A 16,455-nucleotide genomic window follows, 5' to 3' on the forward strand; every position below is an offset into this window, starting at 1 on the left:
TAGGAAAGTACTCTTTCAAATAGATTGGTTAGACATCTAAAAAGACTTGGTCCTAAAAAAATCCTATTGTACAATGTCAGTTTATTTCTTTCCCTGGCTTTAATTTAAAACTGTTTTCTAACTGAATTTTTTAAACAGCTTGTGCAATAACAGAAGGACTAGAATGAAACCTCTTTTCTGACCTTTTCTCTGTGATTCTCTACTCATTGATTCTATTGCATTAAATGCTGTCAGATTTGTAGCTCTGAAAAGAACAATGTCAACAACCTGAGTGTCAGGTCCTGAGAGTAGAGAACTGTCATTTCAAGCTGTCCAATCATTTGCCCATGATTAAAAAATGAATATTTCAGATTGCTGGGTGACAATCCCATTAGAGTGATAGTCCATGATATCAATTACCACTTCAGTTTCAATTTGGCTGGCTGGCACCAGGCTACTATTTCTTAGCTGCACTTGTGATGGGTTGGGTCTGTGAAGCATGACACCCTTAAATTGCTGCCTATTATCTCAGTGTCATTACTTGTATTGCCTTCACAATTCTTTGAATCACAAATAGCTGCTGAGGTCAGTCTTTGCAACCAAAAGAAACAGATAAATTAGCAAATTCTTCATACAAAGTAAAACTTATTTATTTGGTATATGCCTGAGAAAATTTAAAGTTTCTATTATTCTGACAATATGTCAGTTTTATGGTGGTTTATTGATTTAACAATGTAAGAGGTTTCTTCAGGCTAGAGGAGATAAAATGTTTATATGTATCATTATAAAATTTCTTACTGTGTTAGCTCTCTACTCAACCCTTGTAAAAAACAGTCACTATACATGAAAACAATTCAGATATATGACACTGCTCTATGCCATGAAATTACTTTTGCTTCAATATAACAGGAAGACCAAAAATCAACATTCCCAACCTTTTCACTAGCACAGATCCCCAATCCCCCCCGGCAACTGTTCATGACCTTCAGTCACCCCTCTGCCCCAAAACAGTTCGTGGACCCCCCAGTGAAGCCAATTTTAACTGCAACACAGATTTTTGGACAGCAGTTAAAATCACTGGAAGATATTTAAATTAAAAATAAATTGATTGTAACTTTGCAATTTATTTAAAATGTATTTTCTATGACAATTTTATTTATCTTTTATTTTTTTCCACAGATCCCCTGCAATACCCTCATAGACCCCCAGGGATCTGCGGACCCCAGGTTGGAAACCACTGCTGTAAGGTACTAATCCTTGCTCTGTCACTTATTGTATGGCATTGGGCAAATCACGTAATTTCCCTGTCTCACTTTCTTCTTTGGTAAAAAAAAGAATTAAAAACTTATTTAACAGAAATGTTATAAAGATTAATTAGCTAGTGTACATAAAGTCTTTTGAAGATGTATACCATTAAGTGCTTTACATTATTCTGTTTGGTTAATAAAACACTTTTGCAAAGCAATGCAATCTAAAGACAGAGTCTTGAACACTTTACTCAAACAAGATATAATGTCCAAGCACTTCTGCTCATCTAGAATTCTCTATCAAAAAGGTTATGAACTTCCATTCCGGCTACTTTCTAAATCCCTTGGTTAAAATATATTTTCAACTTCCCTCCTTCTGATGCCTCAATATTCTTGAAGCTATCCAGAAAATAGAAATAAACACAAATGGCATGCTTTAATCAATCCTTTATATAGTAGATAGTGTTAAAAGTTTTATTCTGGCTATTGTGGCAATTCTTTACAATTTTATTTCAATTCCCCGTTCTACGTTTCACAGAAAAGAACTTCCACAGAATTTAGTAAACTTCACTGCTTGTATATTTTACCATAGTTTTCTCCACTATTTACTTTCGTGTTTCATATTTATCTCCCTCACACATGCTTTGTCCATGATAGACTCTAACCAGATTTTGGAATATTGAAAAACATGCAAAGGTCACAAAAATGTGGACATAAACCCCAAAGAGCATAGGGCAAACAAAGGAATGGCAGGGGAAGGGGAGTGGGGTTGCTTACCTGCCACTCCCAGGTACCACCCTTCTCTGTTCTCATTGGCCAAAATCTGGCCAATGGGAGAAGCAAGGAAGCAAGGAAACCTGCCCTCAAGCAGCTTCCGGCACAGCGTTCCCCCCACAGCCAGGAAGAAAGGGGAGCAGCAGAGGCACCAGGAAGAGAGGGGAGCAGCAGAGACACTGTGTGGAGCCACTTCCTGTCCCCGTCAGAGCCTGTGGTCTGGATCTGGCGCCCCTGCTTGCTTGATCCAGCCCTTGAGGCTCAGGGCTCCCAACACCCCATCCTGCCACAGATTGGATGCTGAGGAGGGGAGCTCCACGCCTTGGGGTCTAGATCTGGACTGCGGGTTCCCCACCTGACATAAAAGCTTACGAGGGATAAAAATTATTTTCCTTAAGCTCTGTGAATAGGACAAAAAGCAATTCACTTAAAATTGTAGTAAGGGAGGTTCAGATTGGAGATTAGGAAAAACTTCCTACCTAATGGGGGTGGTTACCCACCAGAATGAATTGCTTTGGGAGTTTGTGGAAGTCTCCCACTTTGAAAATTTTTAACAGCATGTTAGACAAACACCTGTTAGGGATGGTCTAGATGGTGCTTGGTCATGCCAAGAGTGCTGGGGACTGGACTTGATGACTTCTCAAGGTTCCTTCCACATGACTGCATGCATCTGACAAAACAGGTCTTTGCCCATGAAAGCTTATGCTTCAAATAATCCTGTTAGTCTATAAGGCACTACAGGACTTCTCATTGTTTTTGTGGGTACAGACTAACACAGCGACTCCTCTGATGCTTCCAGTTTTATGATTCTATGATTGAAACATTGATAACTACTCTGAGAAAGGTTTGCCAAACAGGAACACACCCACCTCTTAGTGGCTTCATCTCTAGGCTGTACTTCCCTAGTTTACCCATGTACAAGGCTATCACTTCTATGTAGTGATTTGTTTTACATAGTTTTAAAATACTTCTGTCTTACCTGCAGCCCATACTTCGCATCAACAATAGATACAATACCTGAAAAAAATAAGTTTGTAAGTGAGAACTACAATGAAGAGCACTGATCAAAAAATAAACTGAATATTGCTAATATATTAACTTCCTGAAAAATTACATGGGCAGCAACCTCAATAGTTAAGATTACAAAAGAGTTTTTACTCTAATCCCACTTTCAGTTACTTATAATCTTGCAAAACTTTCCCCAAACTGGCTGAAAATATTATGACTGTTTCCTACCTATCTAGATTCTTATATGATGCCTACCACTGTGGTATGTGTTTATGAAAATGGTGAAGGGTACACGTAAGAGATATATCTTTCTCCTTGTTCCCATCCACAGTGGCTGGATGTGGGGAAAGAACTGAGGGACATGGTCAGTGTGATCATTTTTGTGAGCAACGTCCAGATCCACAGCCACTTGCCAAGAGAACCATCTCCTGTCACACTGAGGCTTCACTGAAGTCTGGCAGTAGAACACTGTTGGCAAATAAGGTAACAAGCACAGAAGGAAAGGTGGTTGTGTAACTTGGGCCAATCCCACAATATTCATGGGAGGAGCCAGTGAAGAGAAGAGAGAATGGAAGGCAATGTGTTATTAGTGGCTTATGTTACTGAGCAGACCGTCTGTCTCAGACTGTCCCAAACAATTTTTTGAAACAATGTGGAGGAAAAAAGGTAAAAATGTGAACAAAATAAGCCTGACAACAATACAATGAATATTTTTGAGAGGCTCACCACTCCAGTCGGCCTCACAAGACTGCGAAGGAACTCGCCAACTAGCACAAGCCACCATTACATTGATGTAGAGAAAGGGAGGAGGACAGAGAAAGAAAGAGTGCAAAAGAAAATGTGGCTATGGTTACGCTAGCAAGTTTTGCCAACAAAACCTCTCTTTTGTAGAGAAAACTGGTGTAATGTCCACATATAAAATATGTTTTGTTGACAGCTTGTCGACAAAACTCAGCACTTTCCTCAGCAGCAGTTTGTCTCTCAGCCACAAGGCATAACGCTGCTGTCGACAGATTGGCAACAAAAAAGCTGTGTGGACACTCTTGGGCAGAGGGGACTTCTCTCAACATACAGGGAATCCAGAACAAAGGGCAGCCCTGTCTGCTGTGCTTCCGGGTGACTGTTTTGTGAAAAGAACAGCAGGGCAGTCTGGCCTCTGTGCCGACAGAGCAGAGCACTCTTCTGGCTTTTGTGTGTGGCCACGCTCTGTCGACAGCAGCTTTGTCAGGAAGTCTCTTCAGCTAGTGATTTCTGTCAACAGAGTGCTGTAGTGTAATCATAGCCAATGAGAGGAGGAAAAATCCAAATTAATGAAAGATAAGATAATATAGGATAAAGATAAAGATAATTATTATAAAGATAATAAGTAACAAGGTTCATAATTTCCTACTCTATCTAGACCCAGAAATTCTCTATGTGGTCAGTACTGGGGAATCATGTCAATGATACAAATGATACCAAAGGAAGTGAGTTCCCACCAACAGAACCAGATTTTGTAAAGGGGAAAAAAAATTATAAATCACATCATTAGTGAGTGTTTTACTTCTATAGATCATTACTGATACGTCTTCATATTGTATACACACTTTTCAGCTTAAAAACCAATCTACCATGATGAAAAGTAGTATCTGTGTAATTAAGAGTCATCATGGTCTTTAACTTCAGAATTTGGCAAGTTTTCACAAGTCCAGTAAAAAGTAATTTCTAAGGTTTAAACATTTTCATTGAGAAAAAGAACGAGGCTAAAACTACATAATACTAGCTTAATAAGTTTTCATTCATGCCTCTGCAATCAAGCCACTTGTTTACTTCTTGAAATGAAATTGTCCCAATAACTCAAATAACTAAACACTGTCTACAATTGGAGAAAACCCCCACAAGTATTATAGACAAACACACTTTTTCTTACCATCAAGATATATATCACTTCCTAGTTCAGCATCAACCCAAAACATGGAGGCCACAGCACCTAACAAGCAAGACATTTATTTAGTTGCAAGACTGAGGATGTATCAGAAAATACTCATCTCTAAGCAGTTTTTAAAAAAATCACACCTGTTTGCAGTTGCTACTCTTCAACTTTCCCCTGATGCCTGAAGAACACGAAATCAAGTATTTAAAATGTTGGTTCTCCAACCAAATTGTCTGATTCAATGATGCTGCTGCACATCCTGAAAGTAGTGATAGATAGCAACTCCTAAATTGTGTGATCTGTAATGTGTATCATAAAAATAAAATCTAAAACAAAAGAAACCCACAACATGACTCTACCACCATGTCACCAGACATTTCTTAATTCCAAATTCTTTATCATCCTCTTCCTCTGTGGTTTTCTATTCTTGCATCCTGCCATTCACTAATGGATTCATCTATCTGTTCAAAGCAAGGGCCTGTGCTCACCCTCCTCAACCCTCTACTATCTTCTATACAGCTGTCCACTTCCTCCTCTTCTCCATTCACACCCCCTGACTGCACTTTCCATTATTCTGCTCTCTTCTGTCTCCCACCATCATCATTTAGTATCAGCTTACCTCGGTGCTCCTTTTCCCTAATCCTGTATCTGCTGAACCCCATTTTCTAGGGTACTGATACAGTTCCCTCTTTCTCTGCTATCCATGAATGATGGTATTTACTCAAAGTTTCAGATACCGTCTCTATGTAGTAGCAGAGAAAAAGGAGGGATGTATGGTGAGAGGGAAAAAAAACGTTATATCAGGACTCTTAAGAGGAGCTAGTTCCTAATACGCGCTCCTAGGAACATCCCTTTCTTTCCCAATACCCTGTCCAGATCTTCAGGAGAAAAAGCAGCATGGGACAGAGATGAAAATAATCAATACAGCACACTGGGTTTCTGTACCAGAAAAGTGCAGCAGTTTAATACAATCAATTCAAATACATTTAAACAGTATAATACAAGTTTATATCATCTTACTTTACACTGGTAATTGAAACTTAATTGACACAGGCAAATCTAACCAGTGTCAACATTAGAAGGTTGCATTGCTTTTACTCCATCCATTTTTAAACTGATTTCATTACACCAGTGCACTTTTCACATACAGGCAAGGCCTGACCAAGAAAAAATTCCAGAGGCTGACAGCACTTCAGAAAAGCTACCTTAATTTCTTCTTTAATCTGCGGCATGTAAGTTAACAAAATATGACTTTTTGGCATTATTAGTAATTTGTCACAATAATTAAATTTAGTATTATTTCTAACCCTGGTAATGGAGTCAAGTGTCTTTCTGCAATGTCATTTAGTACTCTCTTCGGCAGAGAATGAACAAGTTTCCAAGTGGATTTTATGATGCGTCATTATAAAATAAACATTAAAAATGCTTAATTATTGAACAGTGAAGCTTTCCTTTGAACTAGCAATATTTTGTTGAGTTGATACCGAACATTATAATTTTTATGCAGCCTTCAATTACAATATTTAATAAAAGACATATTTGCTTCTCTACTGATTGATAAACACTAAAACAAAAAGACACCGTGTTAAACATCTAAGGTACTTTTGTGAGAATAAAGGTATTAGCAATAGCGCCCTGGCCAAATTCTGACTCAGGAAGCTAAATTCTATCTGTTTATATTCCACCAGTAGTTTGGTGTTGGATATGGCATTTTTCATTTTACCCTTCACAAGTGTATACATATCATCTCTCTGGAACAAATTAGCTGTTGCCTTGTCCAGAAGTACTTTTCAGAACAGAATTACAAGAGCTTAATTTACTTTTTTGTTCATTTGTACCTCTGCAAAACATACAAAGGAGTGAGCAAAGGATTCTGACTTGACAGCGTTTCAAATTCATTTTGGAGACGTAAATGACTGCACAGATCAGTGAAAAACTGACCTCCCACTCTGTAAAACACTATGAGCTCCTTGGAAGAAAAAGGTGTTAAATACAAAGTATTTTCATTTCCTTGATGAAAAACTAACCCTGGGAGGGTAGGCATTACAAGTGCATCTGAAAAAGTAGGTTCAACCTGTTAGTAAAAAGCAGTCTGAAAACATGTAGAATAATATCAGCCAATGAAATTTAACAAGTTGATGCCTCTGCAAAAGATACATGTTCTTTGAGGAAAGACTATACGGGTATAATAATATTCATGGCTATTACTGAAGAGCTCCAGTACAACAAGGAGCCTAGTGTCTTCAAGATGTTATATTTATAAACAAGACATGATAATTTATTTTGACATTAACTGATTTAACATGTAACAGTGCCACAACATGAAGGAGAGGAAAAGCACCACAGCTCTAGTTAGTGACAGGGCTGTCTAAAAGAATGAAACATATAGGGGAAAACAATGATAACTGAACTCATTCCAGTGTCTAAAGCTGTCCAACTGAACTGACAAGATGTGGTCCCCCAAGCATCACTTTGTGTCAACCTTGGAATATCTGTCAGTTGTTTACAGTGATTACTCATGCAAGATATAACAAGGGCCACAAGAGCTAATGGTTTCCTGATATCTATTGATTTTTCCTCCTGAAACCTTAATAGTTTTCCAATTTGACTGAAATAGGATTTGTGTGTAGCAGGGGCTAAATCTCTTTGTCCATCCTTTTAAAGAAAATTACTTTACCCGGACAATTATTTAGCTTTCAACTGAAGAGTGTCAGTCTCCTAAACAGGAAATAAAAATTTCCTTCACTTTTTTGGATTAAAAAGTTTTTAAATTAAAGGTGGTCACAGAAGACTATTGTTAGATAGCTTTTCTTAATTTTAAAAATCAGCATATACATGTGATTTTTATATAGTAAAATATAAACACTAAATTTATCACTGACATCTTTTATTACTGAACTGGAAAATATAAATAATTTGCTGTATGTACATACAGCATGAGACACTGCCTACAAATTCAGCAATATTTAATTCTGTGCTACCAGCTGTGAACTACAAGTTTCTGCATATTTATCTAATGCACTCATTTAGATAATACTCTTGCTTGTTTGACACTATGCTCTGTGCCCTCAACAAATACAAGTCCATTATTGGCAATCCCCATAATAGAGATAGATTACATTTACAATTAACATATATAGGTTGAACAGTGCTGCTTAGAGCTATCAGTTTTTATACCACACTTTTCATTGCCATGTCCGATATTTGCTACTGGCATATTCTGAGCCACATGGACAAATATTTTATCACTTTTTATTTCTGTTAGCCTTCCAAGTCAATACTTGTATGGGAGAAATGCTGGTTTCTGTTTTGGCTTATGCTACAAAATTATTAATGGACACAAATTCATAACTTTTATTACAGTAAAATATATAAACATACACCACCCTATCACACATTCCAAACTAAAATGTGTACTATGCATGCAAATAAATTATGTCTACCCTGCTCACAAAAACAGGATATTCACCATGGCTACAGTGAAAATAGAGACATGTATTATCTACCTGGATCTGCCAATCCAGTGGTTTCTAGTAGTATGTAGTCAAACTTTCCCTTCTTCTGCATAAGGTTCTCAATAGCCTTCAAGCCATTGTCCCTGTAAAACACCACAACAAAACTTGAGCATCCTTTAGAGAGACTACAGTAGGTATGGATACGGCGACAGAGAGGTAGCTGTGTTAGTCTGTATGTTTACAAAACAAAAAAGCTGTCCTGTAGCACCTGAAGACTGATAAAATTATTTATTAGGTGATGAGCTTTCATGGGACAGACCCACTTCTTTAGATCTGGAAATTCTATTTTATTCAATAGAGGTGGGTCTGTCCCACAAAAACTTGTCACCTAATAAATCATTATTGGTCTTTAAAGTGCTACAGGACAGCTTTTTTGTTTTGTAGGTATGGATATGTTTTACGTTTGTTATTCATATGGAAGGTACCATGCTTTAATCCTTAAAGCAAGGAACTGGTAGTTAGAACTTGTAGTTTATACTCAGAACTGCCAACTCACTGTGCAACCTTAGTTAGACAAATCACTAACCTCTATCTTATTTTATCTGGTAATATATTTTATAGGCCCAACTTCTGTTAGTGATAGACTTTGGAACTACACAGAGCTCTTCTTCAGGTCTGGGAAATCTATTCATAGTGTCACTGTATATATATAGTGGAACAGATTGTTTAGCACATGGGTTCCCAAACTGGGGGGGGGGCACACCCCACTCGGGGGTGTGAAGAAATTCTGGGGGGGTGGATCATGAGGCAACTCAGCCTCCCCACCTTTCACCGCCACCCCATCCTAAGAAAGAGCTCGCCCTCAACCACAGACTCAATTGGTTAACTACCAATTGAGTCCTTCTTCCTTCAGCACACAGAGGCACTGTGAGCAGCCCCTGTCATTTTACATGGGTGACCCTGCAGCCACCGTGAAAAGGAGGCAGCTGTGAAGAGCCAGGTAGAGTGCCCTCCTGCAAACATGAGTGAGTGAGGGCTGGGGGAAGGAACAGAGGAGAGGAGGATGGGGGCTGGGGGTGCCTGGCTTGGGGAGAGAGGAGGGGAGGGGCTCTGGCAGCTGGAGCATGGATCAGGCTGGCAGGCGGCTCGCATGGTGCAGGGGGGGCTCTGGCTTAGGCAGTTCATGCAGCTCAGACAGCTGGCCCTGGCAGCAGGCGGCCCAGAGCTCGGGTGTGCGGCTGGCCCAGGGCCTGTGGGACTTGAGTGGCTGGCTGGGGCTCATCATCATTCACATTAAATTCATTTTGTTCTTGCTGTTTCTGATATTAAATTGCATTTTTATTATATTTTTGAGCCAAGAAAAACTATGTGCTTATTTTTATTTTTAAATAACATTTTTAATCAATTTTTTGTGTTTTTTAAACTGTAAATTGAATTTTTTGTTAAAAGGTGGATGGATCATGCTAAAGAAGAGGTGGGGGCATGAGGGTTTCTCAAGCATTAAAAGTGGGACATGATGCTGAAAAGTTTGGGAACCTCTGGTTTAGCATAAGCAGGTAACATTTCTGTTTAAGGAGAAGTGGTTCATTAACCCCATCCTTTCTTTCTTTTCCTTTCACTGGAGGGGTAAGCTGCTATAGGTAGCCGGGAGCAGTGCACATTAGTGAGTTATACATTGTTCTAGTAAGCCAAAAAATCCAGCATCTCTATTCATTTCATAAATTTTTATTTCTAGCTAAGTTATGAATTTAACCTCCCCATCTCATCTTTTGAAGATGTTGTGCAGGATGAGAACTGATAAGTCAGACATACAGTGAGCCCTTTGTTGAACGCATTCGCCCCCTGGTAATGTGTTTCTGTCTTTTATCATTTACCTGGGAGACTTCACTTGAGAGCATAGCGATTGTCTGATTTCACCCACTTAGTTGTTATTCGGGTATTTAGTGCACTGGATGAGGACACCACATATTGTGACAGACACGTGTCTGACCTGTGGATCTAGAAAGGTGTGCTGTGTGAAGCATTGATCATTGTTGCCAGTGAGCTACATGTGCAAGTTTTTTATTTGTTGCTCTGGCAAGGTCTGGTGCCACTGAGTTGGCGTGGTATTAGTGATTCATCAAAAAAGTGTTACTGTGCATCCCAGTTAGCATCATGGAAAAAAAAATGTTAATTACATGAATCAGCATTCACAATGTGACAAATGTTAAAAAAAAGGCAAAGACCTACCGGGTCATCTATTCCGTCCCCTGTCAATGCAAGATGTCATTTACAGTACTTTTTCCTCTCGCTTTGTCTCAGCAAGTTTAAAGTCTTCCAAGAATTAAAGCAGAAAACACTTTCCAACTGGGAGACCTTACTCAATGGTGTATATTTTCACCCCTTTATTTAAATTATATCCTCTACGCACATTCCAAATAATACTCTTAATTTATCGCTGTTTACTTTCACTCTGTTCAAATATTTGTAGCGATATTTTTCTCCATTAGACACATCATTGTTAAGTTACATTAGCATTATTATTTCTAAAAATTTTACTCTCTTCAAAATGATCAGGGGCTGGAGGGATCAATTTGATTCTTTTAACTCTCTCCAACAGGTTGTGTGTGTTTCTGGAAAGCAGATGCCCAAAACTAAACAGATTATTAGCATTGCAGTAGTGTCAACACGTCCCAGTCATGAGCCAAAGCCCCACTGTACACAGAACATAAAGATGGGAATACTGCAGATGTGGTAACAATTTCTGCTCCTTGATGTAATGCTTCCATACATCTTACCCAAACTACAATGTTTATGCAAGCCAAAATTCCTCCATACTGCAAGCACACCTATAGTTTTCTGCCTGCTATCATTTTGATATCTTTTTTTGGAAGTACTGATTCCAAGGTTTCTGCCTCCTTCCAAATATCTGTATGTGGATTCCCAGCCCTGTTTCACATAAATTAGCTTGTACTCTTCCCATCCACCACCACTGAATTTCATCATTGTGTATGCTACACTATGGATATTTTCAAACTCTGATTGTTCTGTCTTTAAGTATTACTTCTTTTACCTTAATGGTCTTTTCAGCTTTTCTCAATGTAATACTATTAGCAAATGTAATCAACACACTCTTTATTTCCTTGATCATTGTATATCTTTCCTCAATTTTGAAGTTCTTTCACCACCTTCTTTAAGTTAAGCATGATTGTTATCTGCAAGTTATTACGGGACATGTGTTCAAGATTGTCTCTATAATACAGGCAGAAAATGAAGGCATAGGGTAGAAAAATATAATACAGGTAGAAAATGAAGGGTAGAAAAATATTAGGCGCAGGAAAAACTTCAGTAACTGTTGCCAAGGATAACTACTGAGTGGTAGGGTTCAACACTGGCAATTTCATCTGGGATAAGAGAAACTCCTGAGGATGGCTCTCTTAATATGAGATTAAAAATAAGAGGCTACTCAGCTAGTCATAATTTTTTCTAATGACTGACTCTCTTAAAACATGCTACTTTCCAAAATACACTATTTGAATATCTAATAAAGGGCATATTGTACTGGTTAGCTATTCTGTTTCATTGATTATGGACCTCTAAATCAACCATGACGCTCAGGAAAACACACATTCCTTTTGAGAGTGAGAGTTTGCCTTTCTATAGGTAAGTATTCTTCTACCCCAGTAAGTCAGTCAACATTTGATGCAAGTATATGAAACAAAGATACAAAGTAATAAAATGCCATAACTGAAAACATAAATAATTCCAGAATTCTGGCATTTAAAAAAATAGAGCAACAAGAAGTTCAACATAATTTAACTTTTTTTTTTTAAATTTTAAACACTGTTAGTGATATACTTAATGCCTAAGGAATATCCAGGTATACCTTGTGAACTGTGGAAAAAGTGAAGTTTAAAGAAGAGAACAAGCCCTACGCTTACTCCTAACATTTATACAAATCACCTCAACAAAATATTCCTTACTTTACGGAACAGCACAGACAACCATTTCTGAGCTCCAGCCATTCTTCATAGAGTTCACCACCTTGACTTATAGCCAAGGACTTCTCCAAGGCACTTCCTAGAAATACAGGAAGAGCATAAGTAGCACATATTAAATCTGTATACCTGCATCAGTGCTTTAAAAAAATTTAAATGGGATATATTTCTGAACTTTATTTGTATTCCATCTTCTCATCAAACCTTGCTGACGAATTCTTTACACATTATACTTAAAGCAATCGTTTCTATATTAAGCAAATTTAAGGTCTAAGACAGATCAACCTATGAAGAATTAAAAAAAAAAAATATTCCAAGAAGTAGAAGTGTTCCAATTTGAATGTGCAGTTGGAATAAAGGTGATACATTTAATGTGGTATGATAGTCATTTATCATGCTAACACACTGAATTTAAGTATGAAACAAAGAGAAATTGTTTAATACTTAACTCCTACATATTTGCAAAAAACAGTACAGGGCATTGACTTAGCGACTGTATGGCTTGCTTCAGGATGTAAAGCAAATCATTGGCAGTACTAGATTCAGAACTTGACTACCAACTCAATGCTTAGTCTCCTAATCCTGGAGATAAACCTCTCTCAGCTCTGCTCACAAATTCAGAATAGAGCTGACCACAGCAAATTTTTTTTATAATAAAGATGTAAACTTGTCAACATCATTGTAGCAGAGTAGGGGATTACAGAGGTTCTCAATGCTACATTTCAATATCACCAACAACCATAGAGAAGCAGAGCAAAGTAATCAGTTTAAAAAAGTTATCACTAAGTTGCTGCAAAAAAGTGAAGGAACCTCACTATCCAGCTTCAAAAATTGCAGGTTTTTGATAGGAAAGTGTGATTTTTTACACTCTTAACTTTCCCTATAGTTTGGTCTTGTGAAAGTTATTTACATTAGTGTTAGTTGAATAGCAATGTCTACGAGTATTCTTTTGAATGAAAGATTTGACACATCTCAAATCTGTAAGTAAACTTCTGAATTTTTATTGTATTTTTCATCCAACACATATAAGTTTACAGAGAACCTGGTCTCAATTTTACATTGCTGAGAAACAACATAAGCCACTCACATACTCTTGGTTTGGGGAATCAATCAATTTAGGAATCAATCCTTACATCATTATACATCTGTCTACTTTTAATAAATTTATTTTCTTACATTTAACTAAAAAGAAAATGCTCACATATTCCATTTTTACTTCCATACAATATTTCTGAAATGTTACATACCTTCCCCAAACTCATTCAGAATAACAGCTATTCTTTTGGTATGTTGTTCTGTCAAAATATAGTTAAGGAGAGTTGTCTTCCCAGCACCTAGAAAACAGCACACATTTCAGGAGACTGAAAATAAAGTACAAGAAGAATTTTCACATTCCAAGTTACCATAATACTCCTAGAATGTATTTTTGAAAAATTAATGACCAGTGGAGTACTAGTACTCATCCTCTAATCTGATATCTTCAGCATACATTTCATGTTTATATTTATAATTAAATTATACCTCTCACTTAAAATTTTTTTTGTAATGATTGAAAAAGAGAACCCAGAGAACTACTGCAGCACTCCATATAAATCTTAGAAGGAATTAAGTAAGGCTGCTATGTTCCACAAGTCTTAAAGGGCTCACCAGGCTCTCCCCAACCATGACAAACCTTTTGATAAAAAATTCTCTCTTTACCCATTCGATAAGCCTTCTGCAGAGTAAGTATACATTTCTATCTATCTTTCCAATGAACAGGGATGAAAACTTTACTTTTAAAATGCAAATTTAAGTACCCAGCAATGATTTATCATTCGGTACCAATGCTGCTGGAGATGTTTCACAGCAGTATTTCCAAATGTTAATATTTCCCTACTAACCACTTAATTATTGGTCCTAGACATGAGAACACAGCTAGGCAAGCTCAACATAGTTGATTTTTTTTTTTTTTGGAGATGGAAGAAAGGGGATACAAATGTGGCAAAAATCTTCCACAGGTTTTTGGAATCTTGATACCCCATCGTCAAGTCAGTTGTGCATAAACATTTTACCTTGGCTCTACAGCTAATTTAAATTCTGAGCCTTACGTGGATTTCTGTGAATCTGAGGCTGAAAGGCCAAAATTAGGTGTATAAAAACAAACTGAGTTGCAATGCCTCCAGACTCCTCCTCTTCCAGAACACAGCAAATATAGCCATTATAATTGAGGTGGCTGATGAGAAGGCTGAGCACCCACGCACTCTGCGTCTTCTGCAGATGGGCTAAAAACCTCGTCAGTTTCACTGACATTGAAATTACTATCCTTAGAGCTGGGGGGGTGGGGGGTAAAAAAACCCAACTGTATTGGCTCACTTGAAACAATGTAAAAAATGTTTCCTTTCCATAATTTTTAAGACAGTCTCAGTTTGTGCAGACCTAACTCATGATTGTTGAATGGTTAGGATCAGCAACACTGCATTCATTTGCAGTACATCTTTTCCAAAGGGTGTCAAAACATTCAGCAGTTATACAAAACAATTACACAGCAGGTCTTGCAAGACATCCATTTAAACACCTGCATCACATTTTGAGTGCTTACCCATGTAATCTTAGCACTCATCTTTTGATGAAATAAAATGGACAGGCTACTATGGATGGAAAACCAATTTAATGTTTGTCTACACAGCAAATTACTACATAGAAATACAGGATGTGTATTAGCTTGCAGCTCAATAACGTCCCATATGGACATTCCTACTGCATACAAAGTCCCAGAGGGCAGCTCAGGCTGTAGATTCACACTCTGGGCTTCCCACACTGTGACTTGCTGTACAGACAAGTCCTAACTGGAGGTTAAGACTCATTAGTTCTAACTCAGCAGTTCATTTACTTTTCCAAATGATTCCACAAGCACATTGTGACAGAAGTATTTTCTATAGCTAGTAGAGCCATAACACTTAGTTTGTATGATAGGTAGTGTAAACTGGAAACATGGCAATAGTTTAGCATTGTATCAGAACTGATGTTGGTTACATGCTCTTTTTACCATGAAATATGCAGTACTAGTAGGATGGCTGCAGGGTTTGTTTGAAGCAATACTGTACATGCCACAGATTCATCAGCTGTGAACAAAAGATGACTATCAAATAGTCCTATTCAAGGAGAATACAAGCAGTCAAATCCCACCCTGGGGGCATCTACCTAACACCCTGGTGCAATGCATAAAACAAGGCAAACTCTGGCTTTCTAGAGAACGCTGTTAGGAGATCAGTACAAAGCACATAAGAGGGCAGCTTCGCTTTGTAAAAACCCCAGAGAGGCGAAGCTCAATGGCTAGTGGTACTGGCTGAGCTGGTTACCTAAATAGCCTGTGATGATGGTGACTGGTATCTTGGCGCTGTGCCTGTATTCCACCTCTTCTTCCCCCTCGTCTATGGGAATGAGCTGGGGGCATTCCTCCTCCTCTATGGGCGGCTGGGCCATCGCCGACCACCAAAACACCAGAGCAGCCTGGAGAAAGAAACAACGGGCAGCTGGAGGGAAAAAGGGGATCCGCCAGGGGAGCCCTAGGAACACCCCCCGCAGCCCCTCCCCCATGCCTCTCAGCCCCACACACACCTTCACCCCACACGTCGCCCCCGGCGGGGTGGGGAGACTGCCCCTCAGCGCGCCGCCAGGGGCCGCATCTCCGGAATCCCAGCCCCTCACACCGCAGAGCCCCAGCGCCCCCCCCCCACACACCTGCGTTCTCCGCCGCTCTCCGGAGCGCGTCACGCCCACGTGACGGAGTGAAGCAGTGACGTCCGGACGCCCCGAGCAGGGAAATAACCGCCCGTCCTCTTCCGGGAAGGGTTAATGAAAAGAGAGGTGGTTTTTTTCCTCTCTTTCACGCCTTCCCAGGACTCCTGGTGCGCATGCGCGGGGCCACGCTCCGAGACAGTCCAGCAGTGCGCGGACAAGGGCCTTTCTCGGGCGCATGCGCATTTCTCACCCTTTGGCTTCCCCGCCCGCAGGTTGCAGTTCTTGAACCTGCGGAGGTGGTTGTTAGCTGAGAGCAGCCCGCGTGCGGAGGTGCCAGGGAGGCTGTGGTACGGGTCTGGGCCTGCAGCGAGGTTCGCGACCAG

At 39.1% G+C, this 16,455-nt stretch overlaps 1 protein-coding gene and 1 long non-coding RNA gene across 4 annotated transcripts in view; one reads left to right on the forward strand and one right to left on the reverse strand.

The window, feature by feature from the left end:
* LOC142013445 (uncharacterized) overlaps positions 1-6,276 on the forward strand; it is a 28,023-nt gene extending 21,747 nt beyond the window's left edge. The window contains exons 2-3 of the long non-coding RNA XR_012645643.1: positions 1,159-1,226; positions 6,071-6,276. This is a non-coding gene — a long non-coding RNA (uncharacterized LOC142013445). The remainder of the gene's footprint in view (positions 1-1,158; positions 1,227-6,070) is intronic.
* LOC142013444 (zinc-regulated GTPase metalloprotein activator 1A-like) overlaps positions 1-16,230 on the reverse strand; it is a 35,533-nt gene extending 19,303 nt beyond the window's left edge. The window contains exons 1-7 of one of the 3 annotated variants that reach the window (XM_074994815.1): positions 16,073-16,230; positions 15,691-15,841; positions 13,600-13,686; positions 12,338-12,434; positions 8,427-8,518; positions 4,918-4,977; positions 2,980-3,017 (exon numbers count right to left, since the gene is read on the reverse strand). In XM_074994815.1, the coding sequence (XP_074850916.1) occupies positions 2,980-3,017; positions 4,918-4,977; positions 8,427-8,518; positions 12,338-12,434; positions 13,600-13,686; positions 15,691-15,814 (498 nt within the window). In that variant the 5' untranslated portion in view covers positions 15,815-15,841; positions 16,073-16,230. Of the gene's footprint in view, positions 1-2,979; positions 3,018-4,917; positions 4,978-5,063; positions 5,114-8,426; positions 8,519-12,337; positions 12,435-13,599; positions 13,687-15,690; positions 15,842-15,949; positions 16,048-16,072 lie in introns of those variants that run through there. The other 2 variants (XM_074994816.1, XM_074994817.1) reach the window with 2 other exon arrangements.
* Between the last annotated feature and the right edge of the window lie 225 nt (positions 16,231-16,455).

The sequence above is a fragment of the Carettochelys insculpta genome, chromosome 5 (genome assembly GCF_033958435.1).
Source record: "Carettochelys insculpta isolate YL-2023 chromosome 5, ASM3395843v1, whole genome shotgun sequence".
Classification (NCBI taxonomy): domain Eukaryota; kingdom Metazoa; phylum Chordata; order Testudines; family Carettochelyidae; genus Carettochelys; species Carettochelys insculpta.